The sequence below is a fragment of the Triticum urartu genome, unplaced genomic scaffold (assembly GCF_003073215.2).
Source record: "Triticum urartu cultivar G1812 unplaced genomic scaffold, Tu2.1 TuUngrouped_contig_6, whole genome shotgun sequence".
Lineage (NCBI taxonomy): Eukaryota > Viridiplantae > Streptophyta > Magnoliopsida > Poales > Poaceae > Triticum > Triticum urartu.
The window spans coordinates 1-25,280 of NW_024116722.1; the positions used below are offsets into that span (position 1 = coordinate 1).

At 45.4% G+C, this 25,280-nt stretch overlaps 2 protein-coding genes and 1 long non-coding RNA gene across 4 annotated transcripts; 2 read left to right on the top strand and 1 right to left on the bottom strand.

Moving 5' to 3' along the window:
* Positions 1-3,826, bottom strand: LOC125529995. Its single transcript, XR_007292804.1, has 4 exons — positions 2,098-3,826; positions 1,897-1,985; positions 894-952; positions 1-50 (listed from the first exon to the last, which is right to left on the bottom strand). It is a non-coding gene; the product is annotated as an uncharacterized LOC125529995 (long non-coding RNA).
* Positions 3,827-4,190: 364 nt separating this feature from the next.
* On the top strand, positions 4,191-5,563 carry LOC125529998 (late embryogenesis abundant protein D-34-like). The gene is made up of 2 exons (XM_048694411.1): positions 4,191-4,957; positions 5,069-5,563. Exons 1-2 carry the CDS (start codon positions 4,208-4,210, stop codon positions 5,228-5,230), a joined length of 912 nt encoding a protein of 303 aa, XP_048550368.1. The 5' UTR covers positions 4,191-4,207; the 3' UTR covers positions 5,231-5,563.
* An 18,001-nt stretch (positions 5,564-23,564) lies between these two features.
* Positions 23,565-24,859, top strand: LOC125529996 (late embryogenesis abundant protein D-34-like). Of its 2 annotated transcripts, none has more exons than XM_048694410.1 (2): positions 23,565-24,281; positions 24,428-24,859. In XM_048694410.1, exons 1-2 carry the CDS (start codon positions 23,625-23,627, stop codon positions 24,587-24,589), a joined length of 819 nt encoding a protein of 272 aa, XP_048550367.1. In that variant the 5' UTR covers positions 23,565-23,624; the 3' UTR covers positions 24,590-24,859. The 2 variants fall into 2 exon arrangements, with proteins under 2 accessions (XP_048550367.1, XP_048550366.1); XM_048694409.1 differs by having other exon boundaries at positions 23,567-24,281; positions 24,392-24,859.
* The last annotated feature ends 421 nt before the right edge of the window (positions 24,860-25,280 follow it).

Genomic DNA, 25,280 nt, shown 5'->3' on the forward strand with positions numbered 1-25,280 from the left:
TCTCCTGTGCATTCATCACCTCCTGTCGTCTCTCTCCTGCCTGAACAAATCTGGAAGAAAGAACATACCTCTAGCTAGTGAATCATTACATAGGATAAGTTAAGCACAAAATCTACACAGATCGAAAATAAGAACATAATCACACAAAAGCATGAAACAGGAGAAACCCTAGGAACAACTAGGATATGGTCGCATGAACTAGTTGTCTATGATCACAGGAAAACTGAAAACTACATGCCCAGATCATAGATTTCTGGATTTGCAGAAATAAACACACTACAGGGATCAAAACATGCTCAGGAAGCTAGCAATTCCATTTTGGGAAAACTAGTTAAAAACATAAAAGGGGGATGATTGCTCCAGTTGAGAGAAACTATGACTATTTTCACACCCTTTGGAAACTGAAAAACCAAACACTGTTAAGACACTTTAATCTACTTGTTTTAGACACTTTCTACCTGTTCTTAAATAGTTGTGATTGAAGGACTGAATTTAAGTAACTTTAGAAGTGTAAACTACTATGATCGGATGCTTGCTTACACTGAATATTGACATGCATTAACATGAGCACTAAAAATTGAAATTAACAGGAAAAAGGACAAACACGATCAGGCTAAAAACATTCACACTAGAAGGCACTCACACAAGTAGCAACAAACAAAAAGAATCTATAAAAATGATTACATATTTACAGTTCAGAACTAAAAGGAGAAATTTGTGACTGTTAGATCAAATTGCTGGGACCTTCTCTGCAAAATTACTCTGCACTTATTTACAGTTCAAAACTGAATACTTGTTTGCATTAATAGATAATTTACTCAAAATATTGAGTGCAGGTGCCTACAATCAAACCAAATGCAATGAAATCCAGCATCAAAGGACATGCGATGTACCTCAATGAAGATGAAGTTGATTTCCTTAACGTATGGCTTTCTAGTAGCAGAAAACAATCCTGAAAACAAAAAAAGTTATCAAAAACATGCTTTCTTTAACTAGAGTCTTGACAAATAACAGAGTGGATCATACTCTTTTACTGAGCTACTTCAGGTGGTTCATACCGCTTTTAAACGGACCCGCACCAAGATGTTATTGGATCCACACCCCAACTCTTTTCAACCCACACAGGCAAAGCAGCGAGAAAGAAGAAAAAGAACCCAGGCAATACTTTCCCATCTCTAATCTACTAACCACACACAATTAAAATGAAAATGACAAAAACCACTAAAATTACACTATAAAATCAACTAAAATTACACTAAGATTTACACTTTAAATACCGCTGTAAATCCAGTTTGAATCCACTGTAAAATCTACTACACTAAGAAAAACACTGAAAATACGGTAGGAATTACAGTGTAAATCCAGTAGGAATTACAGTATAAATCTACCTAGAATTACACTGTAATTCTACCTAGATTTACAATGTAAAATCGACCTGGAATTACATTGTAAATATAGTAGGAATTACAGTGTAAATCCAGTAGGAATTACAGTGTAAATACCTAGATTTACACTGTAAAATCGACCTAGAATTATAGTGTAAATATAGTAGGAATTACAGTGTAAATCCACTTAGAATTTCACTGTAAATCTACCTAGAATTACACTGTAAGAATTGCAGTTTTGAACAAGCCAACAAAAATGAACACTAACCAACAGTAAGGAAGTGCTAAAATTACTGTGTAAACTACTTTGTAAATTAGTGTGTGAACCCGCTAAGAATTACTATGTAAGACCAATTAACATACAGTGTAATTCCACTGGGCATTACAGAGCAAAATCAACAAATAATTACACTACAACCCATCAGGGACTACAGTCAAAAAACTGGAAGAGGACATGACCAGAAATAAATCCACTTCATCATAGCAGCACATGCCCTGAGCGGGTACATACCCCATCTTTATCAGAGCCAGACTAGAAAAAAGCAGCTAAAAAGCATAGCCTAAGACTTTCTCGAAATCATGATCATCCATTTGATGTTCCTGCAGTTAACAGATGAAACAAATGAATGAACTAGAAAATCGGAACAAATAAGCTACCAAACAAGAAATAAAAGAAAATAAAAGAAATAAAAAATCAAATTAGAAATATAACCTCCGAATCTTGAAAAGGATCATCCTCAGCAATATCATTGGGGACAAAAGGATCCCCATCTGAATCATCACAATCTTGAACACAAGCAGCATAAGTGCCCTTACCAAAAGCCTTCATGAGTCTCCCCATACTTTAATCTATAACCTAAATATGTACAAACACAAAGAAAAGGACAAAATGTCTGAGATGAAATGGCAAAAGGGATAAAACATAACAAAAATATAAAGAAGAAATGCATTGATAGCATTTACAGTCTACATCTCTTTTATTTCACTACATAACCCACTAAGAATTACAGTGAAGAAATCCCATGTGAATTACAGTGGAAACCAACTGAGAATTACATTGTAAATACACTGTAATCACCCACTAAGAAAATACACTGGAATTCCGATGAAGATTACAGTGTACATCCGAATATAATTATAGTCTAAATCCTTAAGAAAATACACTGGAATCAGATGCATCACAAGAACATACAAACTAGCGGTGCATCACAAGAACAGTCACAATTCCTTTGCTACTCAATTAAAGTGTAAATTACACTGAATTTACACAGTAAAACCAGCTATGAATTACACTGTAAATTTGCTGACAAATACACTGTAAATCCAAAACGCAATTCCACAATAAAAATTCAAGTGAATTACACTGTAATTCCACTAGCGAATACAGTGCAAATCCATGGCAATTACACTGTAAATCAGCTATCAAATTACACTGTACATCACTAACAAATACATTGTAATTCCACTAACAAATACAGTGCAACCCCACTGACAAAAATACACTGCAATTAAGACATATACACTATTATTCCACTAGCAAATACAGTGCAAATACACTGAAATTACACTGTAAAATAACCGGGGATTACACTACAAATTGCTTTGGATTTACACTACAAATATACTACCTATCCACAAGAAAATTACACTGGAAATTCAGTACGGATTACAGTGAAAATCAATGAAAATCCAGTATGAATTACACTGAAAATCATTTTAAAAAACAATGGGGATTGCACTGTAAATCCAAAATAGAAATTACAGAGTAAACCACATACCCACGAAACAATACCAGTGAAGAGAAATGGTCTAGGGATTAAAGGCCAGGGAACAGAATACATCCGTTCGAATTGACTGAATACATCAGAGTACTACAACTAAGCAAGCCAGCCTCACATGAACAACTCGGACTCCAACATCCAATCAATTATAGATCAGCACATCGAACTGACACACATCCCAGCTACGGAAGCTACCACGCTTAGCAGAACAATCAAACGCATCCCAGAAACGGTGCAACCTAAACAAATCTACACGGAAAAAAGCTGCGGGGGATGGATACAATCATCAAATCTGACAGACAAAACCAACTCCCTACCTAACAGATCACAAGAACAACAAAAAGGGAGGAGGGGGGGACTGAATCCGACGAACAAAATCGCCAGCGGCGGAAATGGGGACGGATCGGTGCGGGGCCGAGAGATGCCGCAGATCCCGCCGGCAGGAACAGAAGGGAGGCGGAGGAAGCGGGGAAGCACGAGGGAGAGCGCGGACGAGTCACCACCAAAACACTGGATCGAGCGGTGAGGCGGAGCTCCAAATCGCCATGGCTATCTCTCTCTCGTTCGATTCTGTTCGGGGTTGCGTGTTCGGCTCGGAGGAGGAGGGCGACAGTGTCAACCACACAGACACGCGGGTTGCGATGGAAAAAATAACGGGTCAACCACACGGGCCCGATAAGAGAAACGAGACAAATAACGGGTCACACACACGAATCTCCATGCACAGATTGCAGGGCACGGAAAACGGATGAAGGCGAATTATTTTTCATCCGCATGTAAATTAGCAGATCCGTTTTCATATATTGTACTAGTAGTGTGTTAAGAAAAAACAAGCGCCACCGCTTTGCAGACCACGCGCGCGCCACTCCACGCTGCCTCCGCCGTCCAACCCTCCACCGCTTCCTCGCGCGCCACCTCACGGCAAAGCCGCGACGCGCCTCCCCTCCTTCGCCTCCACGTCTCCGCCCTCTCCCACGCCTGTCTCCCTGTGAGCACCCACCCACGCCGTATATAACCACCATACCCACGCATGATCCATCCATGTCGATCGCAAGATTCAGCTGTACTACTCACCTAGCCACCCTACACACGCTCGGGGCAACGCGGCAGATAACCAGACGCCTTCTCGCCAAGATGAGCCAGGGGCAGCAGAGGAGGCCGTCGTCCGACCAAGCCCCGGCGGGCGGCGGCGGGCAGGGCCAGGGACAGGGAGGAGGCGCCGTCCGCTACGGCGACGTGTTCCCGGCCGTGACCGGCGGCCTCGCGCAGAAGCCCGTGGCGCCGCAGGACGCGGCCACGATGCAGTCAGCCGAGAACCTCGTGTTCGGGGAGACGATAAAGGGCGGCCCGGCGGCCACCATGCAGTCCGCGGCCATGCGCAACGAGCGCATGGGCGTGGTCGGCCACGACCAGGCCACGGACGCCACCGCCGAGCAGGGCGTCTCCGTCTCCGAGACCCGCGTCCCCGGCGGGCGCATCGTCACCGAGTTCGTCGCCGGACAGGCCGTGGGCCAGTACCTCGCGCCTGATGATGCCGCCGATGCAGGTGAAGCCGGTGGCGACGACACGAAGATAACTATTGGCGAGGCGCTGGAGGCGGCAGGTTACGCGGCGGGAAGCAGGCCGGTGGAGCGCAGCGACGCAGCGGCCATCCAGGCGGCCGAAGTGCGAGCCACCGGGCTGGACGTCAATATCCCTGGTGGCCTGGCCGCGCAGGCGCAGTCGGCCGCCGACGCCAACGTCTGGGCCGCGCGAGACGAGGAGAAGGCCAAGCTCGGCGACGTGCTCTCGGTATGTCTGTAGTATGTCCTGCACATCGACGCTACCAGTACACATATGCTTGAATCCTTTGATGTTACTGACTGCGATGGTCAACCTGGTGGTCGACCTGCGTGCACGCAGAATGCAACGGCGAAGCTGGTTGCGGACAAGGAGGTGGAGGCCGCCGACGCGGCGAGGGTGGCCTCGGCGGAGACCCGAAACAAGGACGACAAGACGGTGAGGCCGGGAGGGATAGCAGCGTCCGTGGCTGCGGCGGCGCGGCTCAACAAGCAGGGCGCATAGGCAGGCCTCTGCCGTGCGCGTACGTACGCGGCGTGTGCCAGTGGTTTGCGGGTGCAGGCCGCCGGCTGCTTGAGTTTAGCGTGCCCTTTTGCATGAAGTGGCACTCTCCTTCGTACTAGCGTCTGGTTCTCGTGCTTCTAGCTTTACCCGCTTCTTAGTTTCAGTAGTTCTAGTGCTTTTAGCTTAGTTGAAGTGTTTCTTGTGCTTCTAGCTTGGTTGAAGTCAAGTCTTCTCAAGCTTTTTGTAAAAATGTATAATAATTCCACTGCTATCTCAAGTCCTAAACTTCTTGTAATAATGTTATTTCACCAAATCGGAGGAGTACCTTTTCTTTATTTCCCTTCTTTGCCCGAGAACAAAAAAGTGCAAATTTTCATTTCCTTATTTCCTTGAGAACAAAAAAGAGGGATGGCAGGAGGTGTTGCCCCGGCGTGGTCCGCGTCGCCCGACGTTGCTAGCCCCTGCAATGGCTCCCCGTCTAATCCCTGCTTGGCTGCACGGTACATGTTGCAGATGCTTCGCTCCTGGGCATCATGCGGCCAATTGTAGAGATCAGCTTCGGTGCTCCCGTTGCTTGAAGAATGGTCATTGTGCGCGTGGATGCCGCAATCCTTGGCATCCTCTAAGTTCTTTGGCATGCCTTGCTATGTCGCCATTCCTTGGTTCCATGCGCCATCCTGCTCTAGCTTCATGTGGATGCCGCAATTCTGGGCATCCTCTAAGTTCTTTGACATGTCTTGCCATGTCGCCATTCCTTGGTTCCATGCGCCATCCTGCTCTAGCTTCATGTAAAGGTGCAGTGAAATCCGTGCTCCCCTCTAATGTCTTGAGCATCTGTCGTCTTTGCTACCGTTGGCTCAACAACTCCATCCGATATGATGTTGCGGTCCTCTCTGACCAGGACCGATCAGACAACATTGTTACAGAGTTGTCTGGCACGGGTACAGAGCTTTCTCGAGCAGGCGGAGGCTGCTCTTAGCAGGCTCTCCCTTGCACCGGCTAGGTCGCAGACCACTCTGATGTCATGCCCTTCTGCGTGGAAGATGTTGGCTCTATGGAGGAAGGGAGGTAAGAGTTATATGGATGTTTATTTCCTTGTGTTGAGAACGGTTCATCTCACTCTCAGTTGAGTCCATTGTCGTGCTTGAAGCTCTGGTGTTGCAGGTCATGTCCGAACTACGAGAGCTATGTCTTAGCCCTAGTTCGCCTATCTCTGTAGAGCATTTGGAGGTGGTCTCATCAGCGGCCTCGTGTGAGGAGCATGTGTTGCCAAAGTCATGTGAGCAACTGAAGGTGTCTAAGTCCATCGTGTTGGCGGTTCCTGTGGTCGATGAGGTTGCTATTGGGAAACGTAGTAATTTCAACAGTTTTCTTACGCACACGCAAGATCATGGTGATGCATAGAAACAAGAGGGGAGAGTGTTGTTTACGTACCCTCATAGACCAAAAGCGGAAGCTTTAACATAACGCGGTTGATGTAGTCGTACGTCCTCACGATTCGACCGATCCAAGTATCGAACGCACGTCATCTCCGAGTTCAGCACACGTTCAGCTCGATGACGTCCCGCGAACTCCGATCCAGCAGAGCTTCACGGGAGAGTTCCGTCAGCACGACGGCGTGGTGACGGTGATGATGTTGCTACCAACGCAGCCTTCGCCTAAGCACCGCTACGATATGACCGAGATAAAATATGATGGAGGGGGACCGCACACGGCTGGGAGAGATCAACTGATCAACTTGTGTGTCTAGAGGTGCCCCCTGCCCCTGTATATAAAGGAGCAAGGGGGAGGCCGGCCGGCCCTATGGCGCGCCAGGAGGAGAGTCCTCTCCTAGTAGAAGTAGGACTCCCCTTTCTTATCTCCTACTAAGGAGGAGGAAAGGAAAAAGAGGACGGAGAGAGGAAGGAAAGGGGGGCGCCGCCCCCCTGTCCTTGTCCTATTGAGACTAGGGGGGAGCGGCGCGCGGCCTTGCCCTGGCCCCCTCTCCTCTTCACCACTAAGGCCCACTATGGCCCATTAATCCCCCGGGGGTTTCCGGTAACCCCTCGGTACTTCGGTAAAATCCCGATTTCACCCAGAACACTTCCGATATCCAAATATAGCGTCCAATATATCGATCTTTACGTCTCGGCCATTTCGAGACTCCTCATCATGTCCCCGATCTCATCCGGGACTTCGAACTACCTTAGGTACATCAAATCACATAAACTCATAATACAATCGTCACCGAAACTTTAAGCGTCCGGACCCTACGGGTTCGAGAACTATGTAGACATGACCGAGACACATCTCCGGTCAATAACCAATAACGGAACCTGGATGCTCATATTGGCTCCTACATATTCTACGAAGATCTTTATCGGTCAAACCGCATAACAACATACACTATTTCCTTTGTCATCGGTATGTTACTTGCCCGAGATTCGATCATTGGTATCTCAATACCTAGTTCAATCTCATTACCGGCAAGTCTCTTTACTCGTTCCGTAATACATCATCCCGCAACTAACTTATTAGTTGTAATGCTTACAAGGCTTAAGTGATGTGCATTACCCAGAGGGCCCAGAGATACCTCTCCGACAATCGGAGTGACAAATCCTAATCTTGAAATACGCCAACCCAACAAGTACCTTCGGAGACACCTGTAGAGCACCTTTATAATCACCCAGTTACGTTGTGACGTTTGGTAGCACACAAAGTGTTCCTTCGGTAAACGGGGGTTGCATAATCTCATAGTCATAGGAACATGTATAAGTTATGAAGAAAGCAATAACAACAAACTAAACGATCAAGTGCTAAGCTAATGGAATGGGTCAAGTCAATCACATCATTCTCCTAATGATGTGATCCCGTGAATCAAATGACAACTCATGTCTATGGCTAGGAAACATAAACATCTTCGATTAACGAGCTAGTCAAGTAGAGGCATACTAGTGACACTTTTGTTTGTCTATGTATTCACACATGTATTATGTTTCCGGTTAATACAATTCTAGCATGAATAATAAACATTTATCATGATATAAGGAAATAAATAATAACTTTATTATTGCCTCTAGGGCATATTTCCTTCAGTCTCCCACTTGCACTAGAGTCAATAATCTAGATTACACAGTAATGATTCTAACACCCATAGAGCCTTGGTGCTGATCATGTTTTGCTCGTGGAAGAGGCTTAGTCAGCGGGTCTGCAACATTCAGATCCGTATGTATCTTGCAAATTTCTATGTCTTCCACTTGGACTAAATCCCGAATGGAATTGAAGCGTCTTTTGATGTGCTTGGTTCTCTTGTGAAATCTGGATTCCTTCGCCAAGGCAATTGCACCAGTATTGTCACAAAAGATTTTTATTGGACCCGATGCACTAGGTATGACACCTAGATCGGATATGAACTCCTTCATCCAGACTCCTTCATTTGCTGCTTCCGAAGCAGCTATGTACTCCGCTTCACATGTAGATCCCGCCACGACGCTTTGTTTAGAACTGCACCAACTGACAGCTCCACCGTTCAATATAAACATGTATCCGTTTTGCGATTTAGAATCGTCCGAATCAGTGTCAAAGCTTGCATCAACGTAACCATTTACGATGAGCTCTTTGTCACCTCCATATATGAGAAACATATCCTTAGTCCTTTTCAGGTACTTCAGGATGTTCTTGACCGCTGTCCAGTGATCCACTTCAGGATTACTTTGGTACCTCCCTGCTAGACTTATAGCAAGGCACACATCAGGTCTGGTACACAGCATTGCATACATGATAGAGCCTATGGTTGAAGCATAGGGAACATCTTTCATTTTCTCTCTATCTTCTGCGGTGGTCGGACATTGAGTCTTACTCAACTTCACACCTTGTAACACAGGCAAGAACCCTTTCTTTGTCTGATCCATTTTGAACTTCTTCAAAACTTTGTCAAGGTATGTGCTTTGTGAAAGTCCAATTAAGTGTCTTGATCTATCTCTATAGATCTTAATGCCCAATATGTAAGCAGCTTCACCGAGGTTTTTCATTGAAAAACTCTTATTCAAATATTTCTTTATGCTATCCAGAAATTCTATATCATTTCCAATCAATAATATGTCATCCACATATAATATCAGAAATGCTACAGAGCTCCCACTCATTTTCTTGTAAATACAGGCTTCTTCAAAAGTCTGTACAAAACCAAATGCTTTGATCACACTATCAAAGCGTTTATTCCAACTCCGAGAGGCTTGCACCAGTCCATAAATGGATCACTGGAGCTTGCACACTTTGTTAGCTCTCTTTGGATCGATAAAACCTTATGGCTGCATCATATACAACTCTTCTTCCAGAAATCCATCCAGGAATGCAGTTTTAACATCCATTTGCCAAATTTCATAATCATAAAATGCGGCAATTGCTAACATGATTCGGACAGACTTAAGCATCGCTACGAGTGAGAAGGTCTCATCGTAGTCAATCCCTTGAACTTGTCGAAAACCTTTTGCAACAAGTCGAGCTTTGTAGACAGTAACATTAGCGTCAGCGTCAGTCTTCTTCTTGAAGATCCATTTATTCTCAATTGCTTGCCGATCAATGGGCAAGTCAACCAAAGTCCACACTTTGTTCTCATACATGGATCCCATCTCAGATTTCATGGCTTCTAGCCATTTTGCGGAATCTGGGCTCACCATCGCTTCTTCATAGTTCGTAGGTTCATCATGATCTAGTAGCATGACTTCCAGAACAGGATTACCGTACCACTCTGGTGCGGATCTTATTTTGGTTGATCTACGAGGTTCGGTAGTAACTTGATCTGAAGTTTCATGATCATTATCATTAGCTTCCTCACTAATTGGTGTAGGTGTCACAGAAACCGGTTTCTGTGATGTACTACTTTCCAATAAGGAAGCAGGTACAGTTACCTCATCAAGTTCTACTTTCTTCCCACTCACTTCTTTCGAGAAAAACTCCTTCTCTAGAAAGGATCCATTCTTAGCAACGAAAGTCTTGCCTTCGGATCTATGATAGAAGGTGTACCCAACAGTTTCCTTTGGGTATCCTATGAAGACACATTTCTCCGATTTGGGTTCGAGCTTATCAGGTTGAAACTTTTTCACATAAGCATCGCAGCCCCAAACTTTCAGAAACGACAACTTTGGTTTCTTGCCAAACCATAGTTCATAAGGCGTCGTCTCAACGGATTTCGATGGTGCCCTATTTAACGTGAATGCAGCCGTCTCTAAAGCATAACCCCAAAACGATAGCGGTAAATCTGTAAGAGACATCATAGATCGCACAATATCTAGTAAAGTACGATTACGACGTTCGGACACACCATTACGCCGTGGTGTTTCGGTTGGTGTGAGTTGCGAAACTATTCCGCATTGTTTCAAATGTAGACCAAACTCGTAACTCAAATATTCTACTCCACGATCAGATCGTAGAAACTTTATTTTCTTGTTACGATGATTTTCAACTTCACTCTGAAATTCTTTGAACTTTTCAAATGTTTCAGACTTATATTTCATTAAGTAGATATCCCCATATCTGCTTAAATCATCTGTGAATGTGAGAAAATAACGATATCCGTCACGAGCCTCAATATTCATCGGACCATATACATCTGTATGTATGATTTCCAACAAATCCGTTGCTCTCTCCATAGTACCGAGAACGGCGTTTTGGTCATCTTGCCCATGAGGCACGGTTCGCAAGTACCAAGTGATTCATAATCAAGTGATTCCAAAAGTCCATCAGTATGGAGTTTCTTCATGCGCTTTACACCGATATGACCTAAACGGCAGTGCCACAAATAAGTTGCACTATCATTATCAACTCTGCATCTTTTGGTTTCAACATTATGAATATGTGTATCACTACTATTGAGATTCATCAAAAATAGACCACTCTTCAAGAGTGCATGACCATAAAAGATATTACTCATATAAATAGAACAATCATTATTCTCTAATTTAAATGAATAATCGTCTCGCATCAAACAAGATTCAGATATAATGTTCATGCTCAACGCTGGCACCAAATAACAATTATTTAGGTCTAAAACTAATCCCGAAGATAGATGTAGAGGTAGCGTGCCGACCGCGATCACATCAACTTTGGAACCATTTCCCACGCGCATCGTCACCTCGTCCTTTGCCAGTGTTTGCTTAATCCGTAGTCCCTGTTTCGAGTTGCAAATGTTAGCAACAGAACCAGTATCAAATACCCAGGTGCTACTGTGAGCTCTAGTAAGGTACACATCAATAACATGTATATCACATATACCTTTGTTCACCTTACCATCCTTCTTATCCGCCAAATACTTGGGGCAGTTCCGCTTCCAGTGTCCAGTCTGCTTGCAGTAGAAGCACTCAGTTTCAGGCTTAGGTCCAGATTTGGGTTTCTTCTCCTGAGCAGTAACTTGCTTATTGTTCTTCTTAAAGTTCCCCTTCTTCTTCCCTTTGCCTTTTTTCTTGAAACTGGCGGTCTTGTTGACCATCGACACTTGATGCTCCTTCTTGATTTCTACTTCCGCAGCCTTTAGCATTGCGAAGAGCTCGGGAATTGTCTTATCCATCCCTTGCATATTATAGTTCATCACGAAGCTCTTGTAGCTTGGTGGCAGTGATTGAAGAACTCTGTCAATGACACTATCAACAGGAAGATTAACTCCCAGTTGAGTCAACTGATTATGCTACCGAGACATTTTGAGTATATGTTCACTGACAGAACTATTCTCCTCCATCTTGCAGCTATAGAATTTATTGGAGACTTCATATCTCTCAATCCGAGCATTTGCTTGAAATATTAACTTCAACTCCTGGAACATCTCATATGCTCCATGACGTTCAAAACGTCGTTGAAGTCCCGATTCTAAGTCGTAAAGCATGGCACACTGAACTATCGAGTAGTCATCAGCTTTGCTCTGCCAGACGTTCATAACATCTGGTGTTGCTTCAGCAGCAGGCCTGGCACCTAGCGGTGCTTCCAGGACATAATTCTTCTGTGCAGCAATGAGGATAATCCTCAAGTTACGAACCCAGTCCGTGTAATTGCTATCATCATCTTTCAACTTTGCTTTCTCAAGGAACGCATTAAAATTCAACGGAACAACAGCACGGGCCATCTATCTACAATCAAACATAGACAAGCAAGATACTATTAGGTATTAAGTTCATGATAAATTTAAGGTCAATTAATCATATTACTTAAGAACTCCCACTTAGAAAGACATCCCTCTAATCTTCTAAGTGATCACGTGATCCAAATCAACTAAACCATAACCGATCATCACGTGAAATGGAGTAGCTTTCAATGGTGAACATCAATATGTTGATCATATCTACTATATGATTCACGCTCGACCTTTCGGTCTTAGTGTTCTGAGGACATATCTGCATATGCTAGGCTCGTCAAGTTTAACCTGAGTATTCCGCGTGTGCAAAACTGGCTTGCACCCGTTGTAGATGAACGTAGAGCTTATCACACCCGATCATCACGTGGTGTCTGGGCACGACGAACTTTGGCAACGGTGCATACTCAGGGAGAACACTTTTATCTTGAAATTTAGTGAGAGATCATCTTATAATGCTACCGTCAATCGAAGTAAGATAAGATGCATAAAAGATAAACATCACATGCAATCAATATAAGTGATATGATATGACCATCATCATCTTGTGCTTGTGATCTCCATCTTCGAAGCAGCGTCATGATCACCATGGTCACCGATGCGACACCTTGATCATCATCGTAGCATCGTTGTCATCTTGCCAATCTTATGCTTCCACGACTATCGCTACCGCTTAGTGATAAAGTAAAGCATTACAGCGCAATTGCATTGCATACAATAAGCGACAACCATATGGCTCCTGCCAGTTGCCGATAACTCGGTTACAAAATATGATCATCTCATACAATAAAATTTAGCATCATGTCTTGACCATATCACATCACAACATGCCCTGCAAAAACAAGTTAGACGTCCTCTACTTTGTTGTTGCAAGTTTTACGTGACTGCTACAGGCTTAGGAAGAACTGTTCTTACCTACGCATCAAAACCACAACGATAGTTTGTCAAGTTGGTGCTGTTTTAACCTTCGCAAGGACCGGGCGTAGCCACACTTGGTTCAACTAAAGTTGGAGAAACTGACACCCGCCAGCCACCTGTGTGCAAAGCACGTCAGTAGAACCAGTCTCGCGTAAGCGTACGCGTAATGTCGGTCCGGGCCGCTTCATCCAACAATACCGCCGAACCAAAGTATGACATGCTGGTAAGCAGTATGACTTATATCGCCCACAACTCACTTGTGTTCTACTCGTGCACAACATCAACGCATAAAACCTATGCTCGGATGCCACTGTTGGGTATCGTAATAATTTCAACAGTTTTCTTACGCACACGCAAGATCATGGTGATGCATAGCAACAAGAGGGGAGAGTGTTGTCCATGTACCCTCGTAGACCGAAAGCGGAAGCGTTAGCACAACGCGGTTGATGTAGTCATACGTCTTCACGATTCGACCGATCCAAGTACCAAACGCACGGCACCTCCGAGTTCAGCACACGTTCAGCTCGATGACGTCCCGCGAACTCCGATCCAGCAGAGCTTCACGGGAGAGTTCCGTCAGCACGACGGCGTGGTGACGGTGATGATGTTGCTACCGACGCAGGGCTTCGCCTAAGCACCACTACGATATGACCGAGGTGGAATATGGTGGAGGGGGACACCGCACACGGCTGGGAGAGATCAACTGATCAACTTGTGTGTCTAGAGGTGCCCCCTGCCCCTGTATATAAAGGAGCAAGGGGGAGGCCGGCCGGCCCTCTATGGGCGCGCCAGGAGGAGGAGTCCTCCTCCTAGTAGGAGTAGGACTCGCCTTTCCTACTCCTACTAGGAGGAGGAAAGGAAGGAGGAGAAGGAGAAGGAAGGAGAAGGCGGAAAAGGAGGAAAGGGGGGCCGCCCCCTAGTCCAATTCAGTTTGGGCTAGGGGGGGCGCGCGCCCTGCCTCCTCTCTTCCACCACTTGGCCCATGAGGCCCATTACTTCTTCCTCGTATTCCCGAAACTCCCCGGTACCCCCGAAAATACCCGAATCACTCGGAACCTTTCCGATGTCCGAATATAGTCGTCCAATATATCGATCTTTACGTCTCGGCCATTTCGAGACTCCTCGTCATGTCCCCGATCTCATCCGGGACTCCGAACTACCTTCGGTACATCAAATCACATAAACTCATAATACAATCGTCACCGAAACTTTAAGCGTGCGGACCCTACGGGTTCGAGAACTATGTAGACATGACCGAGACATGTCTCCGTTCAATAACCAATAGTGGAACCTGGATGCTCATATTGGCTCCCACATATTCTACGAAGATCTTTATCGGTCAGACCGCATAACAACATACGTTGTTTCCTTTGTCATCGGTATGTTACTTGTCCGAGATTCGATCGTTGGTATCTCAATACCTAGTTCAATCTCGTTATCGGCAAGTCTCTTTACTCGTTCCGTAATACATCATCCCGCAACTAACTTATTAGTTGCAATGCTTGCAAGGCTTAAGTGATGTGCATTACCGAGAGGGCCCAGAGATACCTCTCCGACAATCGGAGTGACAAATCCTAATCTCGAAATACGCCAACCCAACAAGTACCTTCGGAGACACCTGTAGAGCACATTTATAATCACCCAGTTACATTGTGACGTTTGGTAGCACACAAAGTGTTCCTCCGATAAACGGAAGTTGCATAATCTCATAGTCATAGGAACATGTATAAGTTATGAAGAAAGCAATAGCAACAAACGAAACGATCAAGTGCTAAGCTAATGGAATGGGTCAAGTCAATCACATCATTCTCCTAATGATGTGATCTCGTTAATCAAATGACAACTCATGTTTATGGCTAGGAAACATAACCATCTTCGATTAACGAGGTAGTCAAGTAGAGGCATACTAGTGACACTTTGTTTGTCTATGTATTCACACATGTATTATGTTTCCGGTTAATACAATTCTAGCATGAATAATAAACATTTATCATGATATAAGGAAATAAATAATAACTTTATTATTGCCTCTAGGGCATATTTCCTTTAGTTGCGTCGGTGATTCCTTTGGTTGAGGTTGTTGATGCGGTCAGTGTGTTGATGCCTGCTCCTCGCGGCGTCTTGGTAGATGACAATAAAACTAACAAATTCAATGACTTTTATGATTTTTTTGACAAATGGGTGGCTCATCAGCCGACATCTGGCAATACAAGTGACCCTTCAAAGAAGAAGTCAATTAAGGAGAAACCAAAAAAGAAGAAAAACAAAAAGTGTGGCGCCATCCGAAAGGTGTATGTGGGTTCATGATGAAGGGTGGTCAGTTTTCGTTGGTGTGCTCGTTAGGAGTTTCATTGTGTTCTACAAGTATTAAGGGTTGCGGTTATTGCTTGTTTAAAGGGCCGCTTGAGCGGTTTTGGTGTTTCGTACTTTGCGATTAATCCATATTTGGGAGTCTGTATCGGTTTTCGTCCGGTTTTTCGTAAATTTACCGGGCGATGAGGCAAATATTTTTGCCTCCGTTTCAAGAAAAAAAGTTGCAAATTGCAAAATAAGGAAACGTTACATGCATACAAATAGTAAGTGTAATTGCAGTGTATTATAGTAAAAAGAACCGGGAAGTGTGATTAAGCTGTTTAATACGGGGTACTGATTACGGTGTTTAATTCGGGGTACACTTGTGCATAAATTTTTCAGCGAACACAAACATAACACTTCAAATTACTACTTCTAGCATACACAGAAACCACTTCAGAGTGTACATGCATTCATTTTGCTCTTTATTTAATCCATATATTACTATTTCTAGCATACTAAAGTGTAGATTCATTCATTTTGCTTTGTATCTAGTCCATATTAGAAAATTTCAAGAGGAGCCTCGAAAGGTTTGCACAGTCGCTGGGCTCGCTGACCTCCGTCCCCTGTACTCCACTCCGCCACCGGCTCTGGCTCCGGCTCCGACATGAGCAGAGGCCGCCAGAGCCCGTCCCAGGCTCGTGCTTAGGCACGAGCAAGGGCCATGCAAGCTCGTCCCAGGCTCTGGTTTCGGGATGCGCAGGCCACCGCCGCAGGACATCGTCCCTGGCCCCAACCTTCGGATGCCCGGGCCACCACCGCACTGAAGAGCTCGTCCTCGGCTTTCCTAGCTCCAGCTTAGGAACGCGAAGGCCCCCGCTGCTGCTAGCGCCGCCGCCGCCTCCTGCAGACATGGGCGTGGACCGCGGCGGCGAAACCCGGCCATGCTCGTCGAGGCCGAGCTGCACGCGACACGCGGCCATGACATTGGGGAAGGTATGCCCTTCCCAGAAGTACCACTCGTCGATGTTGTTCCACGATGCCAAGCAGCGTCCGTCGTTGTGCTGGATGCGGTGCGGGTGGTGTTGTCTTTCGCCAGGATCTGCGTCCATCGCTGGCTGCTAGGCCCGTAGTGTGGTTTGGACCGCTCCTTCGGCGGCGAGAAAACACATTTTCCCATGCATGGTATATATCATGCATCTATCAGCCACTCACTCTCTTTGTGATTCGGATCCATGCATGCATGTTCTCGTTGTACTGTTTAGTAAACCATAATTTATAACCCTATCAATCAGTCACTTTTTCTTCATGCATGTGCAAACAACTTTTTCCTATAGTAACCTGCAATATCTCTCCTCTCACCCCCGAAGTAAATACCAGTAGTACTACACTCACTCATGCCTTATTTTTATATGAGATTATGATTCTAAAATGTAAATTTATTTTATCTTTTGAACCGTTAGTTTGATTTATGAAACATTTGCATATTTGTGTTCCCTTCGAAGGGAACTTTAAAATAAGATCACCGTTGAATATATTTTGACAAGTTTTAAAATTTGAGTCTGAAACATGGCAAGAACTTACGAAACTGTAAAAAAACTATGTACCAAGTTCCATCAAGTTTTCTATAGATCAATTTGATGGGCACAGAAGCTCAATATGGTACATAGATCAGTTTTCTACAAGTCTTGTTTAAAATATACTATTTGTATAAAAACATTCGTCTAAATAGAATATAAAATAAACTTTTATTTCAGAAGATATTAAGCATCTAAACAGTTACATAGATTTCTGTGATAGAGTCGCAAGGGGATAGGGGAGGCATGCAAATGACAGGACATTATTTATATTTACAAAAAGGCTGACACATAAACTGACCATCTGACAGAAGTGAGACGTACAACAGGTGATTAGTGCACTATGATATCTTTCCCACCCTGTAGACAATGCACGGTATATACCGTGCATGATAGAAAATGCACTCTCTTTCGGCGGCAGGCTTTGCAGAAACATGTGTATTGCCCGCGACATGGCCGTCATGCTGACGGTAGGGACATGCTCCACCGCGAGCTCCCCCGACGCTCAGGTGCCATCCGACCGGCACACGCGTGTCCGGCAGCACCATGACATCGCAGCGGGAGGGAACGACGCTTTGTCGACTCGGAGGGTGAGCGGCATGCCGGAAATGAACAGCGCACGACATTGTCCCCGGCTGCTGCTTCCCGCCCCACCATCGTGGTTGGCCATTGCCGCGGCTGCGGAAGAGGAGACGGTTAGGGTTTGGTGAAGGCACACGACGAAGAAGGCTTATGGGCCGGCGAGGGGATTGGGATAGGAGTGGGTGAACGCCGGTCCGCCATGCGCGGCTATAAAAAGAAGCATTAATAGGCGCCTGGCATGTACGCCGGCGACGCGACTCCTGGTATGAGAAACCGCGCGGTGCATAATCCTCATGTGTGAAAGCTCCGATATGACTACTCATGCATGCGGGCACACACACGGCCGACTATGAGAGCGCCACCTGACACGGTGTGTCTCACACATCAGTAACAACGCCGAGTAATACTCAACTCCCTTGACCAACAGCAAACCTTCATTTGGGCATTGGTGAGGGTGAGTGACATGGTGGAGTGGAAAAGTGAGAAAAAGAGTTGGCTTGGGCAAAACTAAGGAGGACTAAGCAATGAGGGGCACAGGAATAGAAAATCCTTTAGTTTAATATAATAGAATGCCATGTTTATTCTGTTTTGTGAATTATCTATTCAATAAAAAATAATCTAAAAATAAAAATGCTCAGAATGTTGTAAAATTTTAACATGAATTTTCCAAAAATAATTAGGATTTTTGGCATTGGACACACCCAAGGGGTGCACCTGTTGTCCACAAAGTAGCCGGCCCAGGTGCCTTCTGGGGTCCACAGGACCCCACTCACTTAGTTTCCATGCTCATTGCCTTCTCCTACCTCCAGAAAGAGTCATGTCCAGTCCTTAACTCGTGTTCTTGCTCCTACATACGAATTTTCGATTTTTTTCGGACAAATTGTTTCTAGGTATGTGACTCCTTCATTGGTCCAATTAGTTTTTGTTCTAATGGTTTATATTTTGCTTATTTTGCTACTGTTGATGACCAAGAAATGAGCTTGTATGTTGGATTCATTTGGTTCTAAGTAGTTTGAATGTTTAAGATAGCCTCTAGACACTTGTAGGAGTTGTTGCTATTATTTTTGTTAAGTTTTATTCACCTTTTATTTGCGGCTCAAAAATTTCAGAAATTTTCATGCCTTATTCATTCTTCCGCTTGATCGGAATGTTCTAATATTGCTGCTAGCCTGCATGTCTATGAGTAAAGATTATTCAAAGAAGTGAATTGTTGGTGTCATGTAGAATTTTATTTTCACTCATGTATTAATCCATCCTTTATAGCAAGAAAAATTGGTAGCTAATGTAGTGTCGTCGTGGACGTGTTTGTTCCCAACGCGTTATGCTGCCGAAATTTCTGACGAAAACTCCCATGACCGGTCTTGCCTCTAAGACTGGCTTAAGTGTTATTGGTGATCAAATTTTGGATCTTAGGATATTGTTAAGTGTAACAATCAATTGTTATAACATGAAGAGTTAAGCATGTGATTCAGTTACTTAGACCATGATTATCTTAGTCGCTTCTTACCGTGCATTGAACTTTGGGGTTGCTCAAACGCCATCTGTAACACAGTGATCATAATGACAACTTACAGGTTCATCGGAAAGTTTGATAAGGGAGTACATAACTCAAGAGTGAGATTTGCTCCCCCGACAATGGAGAGATATTTTTAGGGCCCTCTCGGTGTGAATGCATCCATCATTGTCTGGCCAGATATAGGTGACTATGTCACGGGAATGCCGAAACACTTCAACAAGAAAGAAGAACAAAACCAGTAACGAGGATAACGATATAGTGAACATGTATATGACTCAAAAGGATACTGATACATCTAAGGTTGCTATGAAGTATCGTGAAGAAAAACGAACATGACATGATAACCAAAGGTTCACTCGAAAGTCATTCATGTATTCATAGGGATCGATATGGACATCCACGGTTCCGCTATCGGTCATTGAACAAGGGGTTCCGTTCATGTCTATGTTTTACCGAACCTACAGGGTCACAAGTTTAAGGTAATCATGATCTGCCAAGTGTTAGTAGGACAGGAATAATGAGAATATATTTTTGAAATTGTTTCATGAATATTCGAAATAGTTTCGAGAGGAACCGAAAGCTTTCTGGGGTCACCGCAAAGGTTTCGAAGTTTATCAGGCAATATCGGATAGGGAGAATATCATAAGAAAACCAATATTCATTGAAAACTTCGAGGAAACCATATTTCAGAAAAATCTGAAAAAAAATGCAGGATGTTAAGAGGGTGATGTTTTATCGTCACGTAAAATTTCAAGTTGAAACACATTACGGGACATGAGCTATGAAAAAGAGAGATTCGGCCCTGAATAGTGACATTACTGTTCGACACTATTCAACACTGATTTTGTCTTTTTCATAGCTCGCATCTCGTAATGTATTTCAATTTGAAATTTTGCGTGGCAATAAAACATCATCCTCTTAACATCCCGTATTTTTTTCAGATTTTTTGAAACTTCAAAACATTTTTTTCTCGTGGTTTTCACCGGTTTCCACAGAATGTTGGTTTCTGTATGATATTTTCCCTGACAGATATTCCTTATAAATAATATATAGGTGAAAATATTTTTGATGATGTTAAACTAATAATAAAAGGCTCTAATAATTTTTAGAAGGATTTTATATTTAATTTAATGTCAACGTGCCTTAAAAGGCCAAGAGGTGGAAGGAGTGTTGGGCCACATAGGCCCAACTGGAGATGGCGCCCCCTTTCCCTTAGTGGGAGGCCGAATTGGGGTGGGGAAGGAGTCCTTCCCCCTTTGGCCGGTGCAAGGGGAGGGGAGTCCTTCCCCTCCTCTTGGCAGCCCCTCCTCTCCTCAAACGTATATATACTGAGACTTATGCACTTTTAGAACAAACAAGTTCAGGCTTTTGCATATGCGACGACTCGGAGATGATAGTAGTCCTCAACGCTCTTTGAGAAATGGATCTAGCTCATTAAGGGGGTGTGTTGAGTTTTTTTGGATCAATCATTAGTTGGTTTAGAAAGTCGCCTCTCTATTTTTATGTGCAACCCTCCTATCTTCTTTCTATCTTTTCAGTGTGTGCCCGCTTGTTGCTCTTTTAATGTGGAACCTGGAACCTACAATAAAGCACATTTTATGTTTCATGCAAGCTCATATTTTGTATTTATCATTTCCTTTTCACAGCTCCTATGTTTTCTAAGTGTTATTGCGCATATCATAGTTCAAACTGCTAGTACATACGAGTGCCTATGTGACTATCCTAATTTTGTCATCATTTTATAGTTCTGCAGGTAGTGTGGGGAGGATGACCATGAGCAGAGTGACACTGGCATATATTTCACCACACTGAAGTGGGAGGAAGCATGTTTCTTTATAGGCCAAGGTAAGTTTTGGCATGGTCACTGTTTTTCTTTGCACATTTTTTACTGGCAGTATTTCTTGCTTCAGTACACTTGTCATTGTGAGTCATTCCTGAGTTATTATTTGGATTTTGAGTTCTATATTAACATTCAAACTTTCATTGTCCATTTTAGTATGTTGTTTAAGTTTTTTTGCTTTGATACGTTTTATCTTGGTCAGTTGTGGGTAATGTTGACATCATTTTTCTTCTTATGTAGTCTGGTTAGGGGTTGGGTAGTGGGTTGCAATCCGGCCCTATAGGGCGGGTTGAACGTTCAGAAAACCTAGCAGGGGTGGGGGCTAAAAACAGAGGCCAAATGGAATTTAACCTGAAGGCCAAATGGCATCAGATTAACTTTTTACGAACAAAACAAACAAAAACAAATGCACGTGCCAATGGGACATTGGAAAAAAGTACGACTTGAACCAAAATGAAAAACAAATGTCAGATGATTATACACTCGCTATCTTAATGATGTCACATAAACTAACAGATGAGTTTAAAGAGAGAAAAACAAAAAAAAAGAAGGGTTGCTTTTCTTGCCTAAGAGATTGACCTCTTAAAAAAACAATTTGTCTTCGATATATGCAATATATACACACACTTGGTAGTTCGATTTTAATCATCCTTTAACTCTAAAATCATGATTTTTTTAATGTTGGCAGAAGAACTACCAAATCCACTGATTAAAAAGGATATTAGAAGAACACCAAAGGAGGAAGGCACCGCATAAAAGCGAGTGACAAAAAGGAAGAAAAGGAAAATAGACAACTCGAATATTTGAGGTAAACCGAGTGAAAGCCTCAACAATGCCTGGCTAGCCTAGGCCTAAAGCATCACAGTACATACAACGATGCCATAAGGCCAACGCCCCACAACGCACCTGGTCGGGCACTCGAGCGAGATTGCCCTATTAGAGTGCACACCGAAACCGTCGTATTAGTCTGGGCTGCCACAAACATGTCCCCAAATTTCGACTACACCATAGAGGAACAATATGTCCGATAGAGCGAATACATGCCGTTCGTAACTCGTCAACTTGTGGGGGGCTGTCAGGCAACTCACCTCGTCGACCAAGCATCAAGTCTCAAATGAATGCACCACCAACACCTCCTGCTTACCCAATCGACGTCCTCTCCTAATCAACCACACCACGACTAACCCGGTGTTACCATCATAGTACTTGACTCCAAAGAATAATTTTAGAAATAATTATGCAATATGCGCCACCATTATACACGATTTTCACCAGGAGCCAAGAGCTCAAGCCCGGGAGAGGTGTCGGATTCCCTCGGTGGTGCCTTCAACAAGGAAAATCACACCCGAAGGCATCGTTCACCACTAGCCTCGACCGAAGTCCATCATGACTTTTGTTCGGAGAACCAAGCACCTTTGCCAGAGATGACACCCCCAACACACCACCGCCAGATTCAGAGATAACAGACACCACATGTTGCATCGCACAGATCTTGCCGGAGCACCACCGACGATGCAAGCCCAGGAAACCAAAAGGCCTTGCCTAGACCATCACAACCGCAGACCACAATCTCGACGGGGAGTCACCTCGCAAACCGCTCGCAACACAGACGCTGACCGAGTTTTCTCCAGGCCTTCGATCGCTGGAGCGCCAGATCGGGCCGAAAAGGACACGACAAATCCAGCCATTGCAAGCTAGAGGCCGCCAACCTGGGATAGCTGCCGAAGCAGCGTGTCTCCAATATACCGTGCTGTGATCAATGAGCACAACGGACCTCCACATCCGCGCCCACAAGACAGCTAGCATTGGGAGCCTCAAGAGCAACATATCAGAGTGAAGGACCCGCCCGAGCATTCTCCCGAGCCTGTTGGTGTAGCCGTTGCTCCTCCCTGGTGCTACTCGCCCCCTGCAGCATGCGTCGTCCTCGAGACTAAAACCCAACTTCAACATGATCGACTCAAGGTAATGTCACTCAACACGATCATTCACTTTTCATCGTATGCAATTATTGGCACAAACTGCATTACCCCCTTCTTTCTTCTCTTCATCGCATGCACACTCTCATGTGCAATTAGGATATTGTCTGTGACAAAGTGACTCGGGACAAAAGCACTATGTACACATACATTTTACTTCTAGAGAAAACATTCGTTATGCATACTGGGTGGATCCGTTCCATAATTACATTGTACTTTTTTTAACATAACTACGTTGGAGTACTTCCTTGGTCCTAAAATAAGTGTTTCATGTTTAAGTTTAGTATATACGGAGTATTACTGTACACACACGCTGCGCGCTGAGCAAACGAACAACGGAACAAGCGCCACCGCTTTGCTGACTACGCGCGCGCCGCTCAACGTTGCCTCTGCCGTGTGCCGTCTAATCCTCCGCCGCTTCCTCGCGCGCCACCTCGCCGCACAGCCACGACGCGCCTCCCCTGCTTCGCCTCCACGTCTCCCACACCTGTCTCCCTATGAGCACCCACGCACGCCGTATATAACCACCATAACCACACATGATCCATCACGCTCGGGGCAACGCGGCTGATAACCAGACGCCTTCTCGCTAAGATGAGCCAGGGGCAGCAGAGGAGGCCGTCGTCTGACCAAGCCCAGGCGGACGGCGGCGGGCAGAGCCAGGAACAGGGAGGAGGCGCCGTCCGCTACGGCGACGTGTTCCTGGCCGTGACCGGCGGCCTCGCGGAGAAGCCCGTGGCGCCGCAGGACGCGGCCACGATGCAGTCGGCGGAGAACCTCGTGTTCGGGGAGACGATCAAGGGCGGGCCAGCGGCCACCATGCAGTCCGCGGCCATGCGGAACGAGCGCATGGGCGTCGTTGGCCACGACCAGGCCACGGACGCCACAGCCGAGCAGGGCGTCACCGTGTCCGAGACCCGCGTCCCCGGCGGACGCATCGTCACCGAGTTCGTCGCCGGGCAGGTCGTCGGCCAGTACCTCGCGCCGGATGGTGCCGACCCTGCTAGGGGAGCCGCTGGCGACGATACGAAGATGACAATCGGTGAGGCGCTGGAGGGGGCAGGTTATGCTGCGGGAGACAGGCCGGTGGAGCACAGCGACGCGGCGGCCATCCAGGCGGCCAAAGTGAGAGCCACCGGGCAGGACGTCTATATCCCCGGGGATCTGGCCGCGCAGGCGCAGTCGGCCGCCGACGCCAACCTCTGGGCCGCGCGCGACGAGGAGAAGGCCAAGCTCGGTGACGTGCTCTCGGTATGTCTGTAGTATGTCCCGCACATCGACGCTACCAGTACACATATGCTTGAATCCTTGATGTCACTGACGACGATGGTCAACCTGATGGTCGACCTGCGTGCACGCAGAATGCGACGGCGAAGCTGGTTGCCCACAAGGAGCGGAATGCGACGGCGAAGCTGGTTGCGGACAAGGAGGTGGAGTCCGACGACGCGGGGAGGGTGGCCTCGGCGGAGACCCGAAACAAGGACGACAAGACGGTGAGGCCGGGAGGGATAGCGGCGTCCGTGGCTGCGGCCGCGCGGCTCAACAAGCAGGACGCATAGGCAGGCCTCTGCCGTGCCAGTGGTTTGCGGGTGCCGGCCGCCGGCCGCTCGAGTTTAGCGTGTCCTTTCGCATGAAGGATCACTCTCCTTCGTGCCAGCGTCTAGTTCTCGCGCTTCTAGCATACCAGCGTCTTAGTTTCTGTAGTTCTAGTGCTTCTAGCTTAGTTGAAGTGTTCTCGTGCTTGTAGCTTACTTGAAGTCAAGTCTTAAACTTACTGTAAAAATGTAATTCCACTGCTATCGCAACACTGCTCGTTTAATTACGCTGTTTAATTCGGGGTTCACGCATGACCATATTGTTCAGCAAACACAAACATAAAAACACTCCAAATTAAGTCCGTGCTACTTCTAGCATGCACAAATACTACCAGGAAACAATATCAAAGATGGCATACCACGTCTGGACAAACATGTACTACGAATATTTATTCACTTATATCCGACCGACATGATGAGGAGCACCGGGGGAGTCGGGACCCGGGCGGCAAGTGAACGGCATCCCAATGTAACTAGAGAACTTTGGCCTCTGGATTCGTTGCACCATCCGGTCCTTGTCGTTGCCAAGGATGAACTTACGGGAGGTGAAGGAGAAGGGCAAGGGGAAGGAAGATGAGGAGAAGTCTTGGTGCCATTTTCAGTATGAATTCCTGCCGGACTTTTGTTACACATGTGGTGTCATGGGACACAGTGA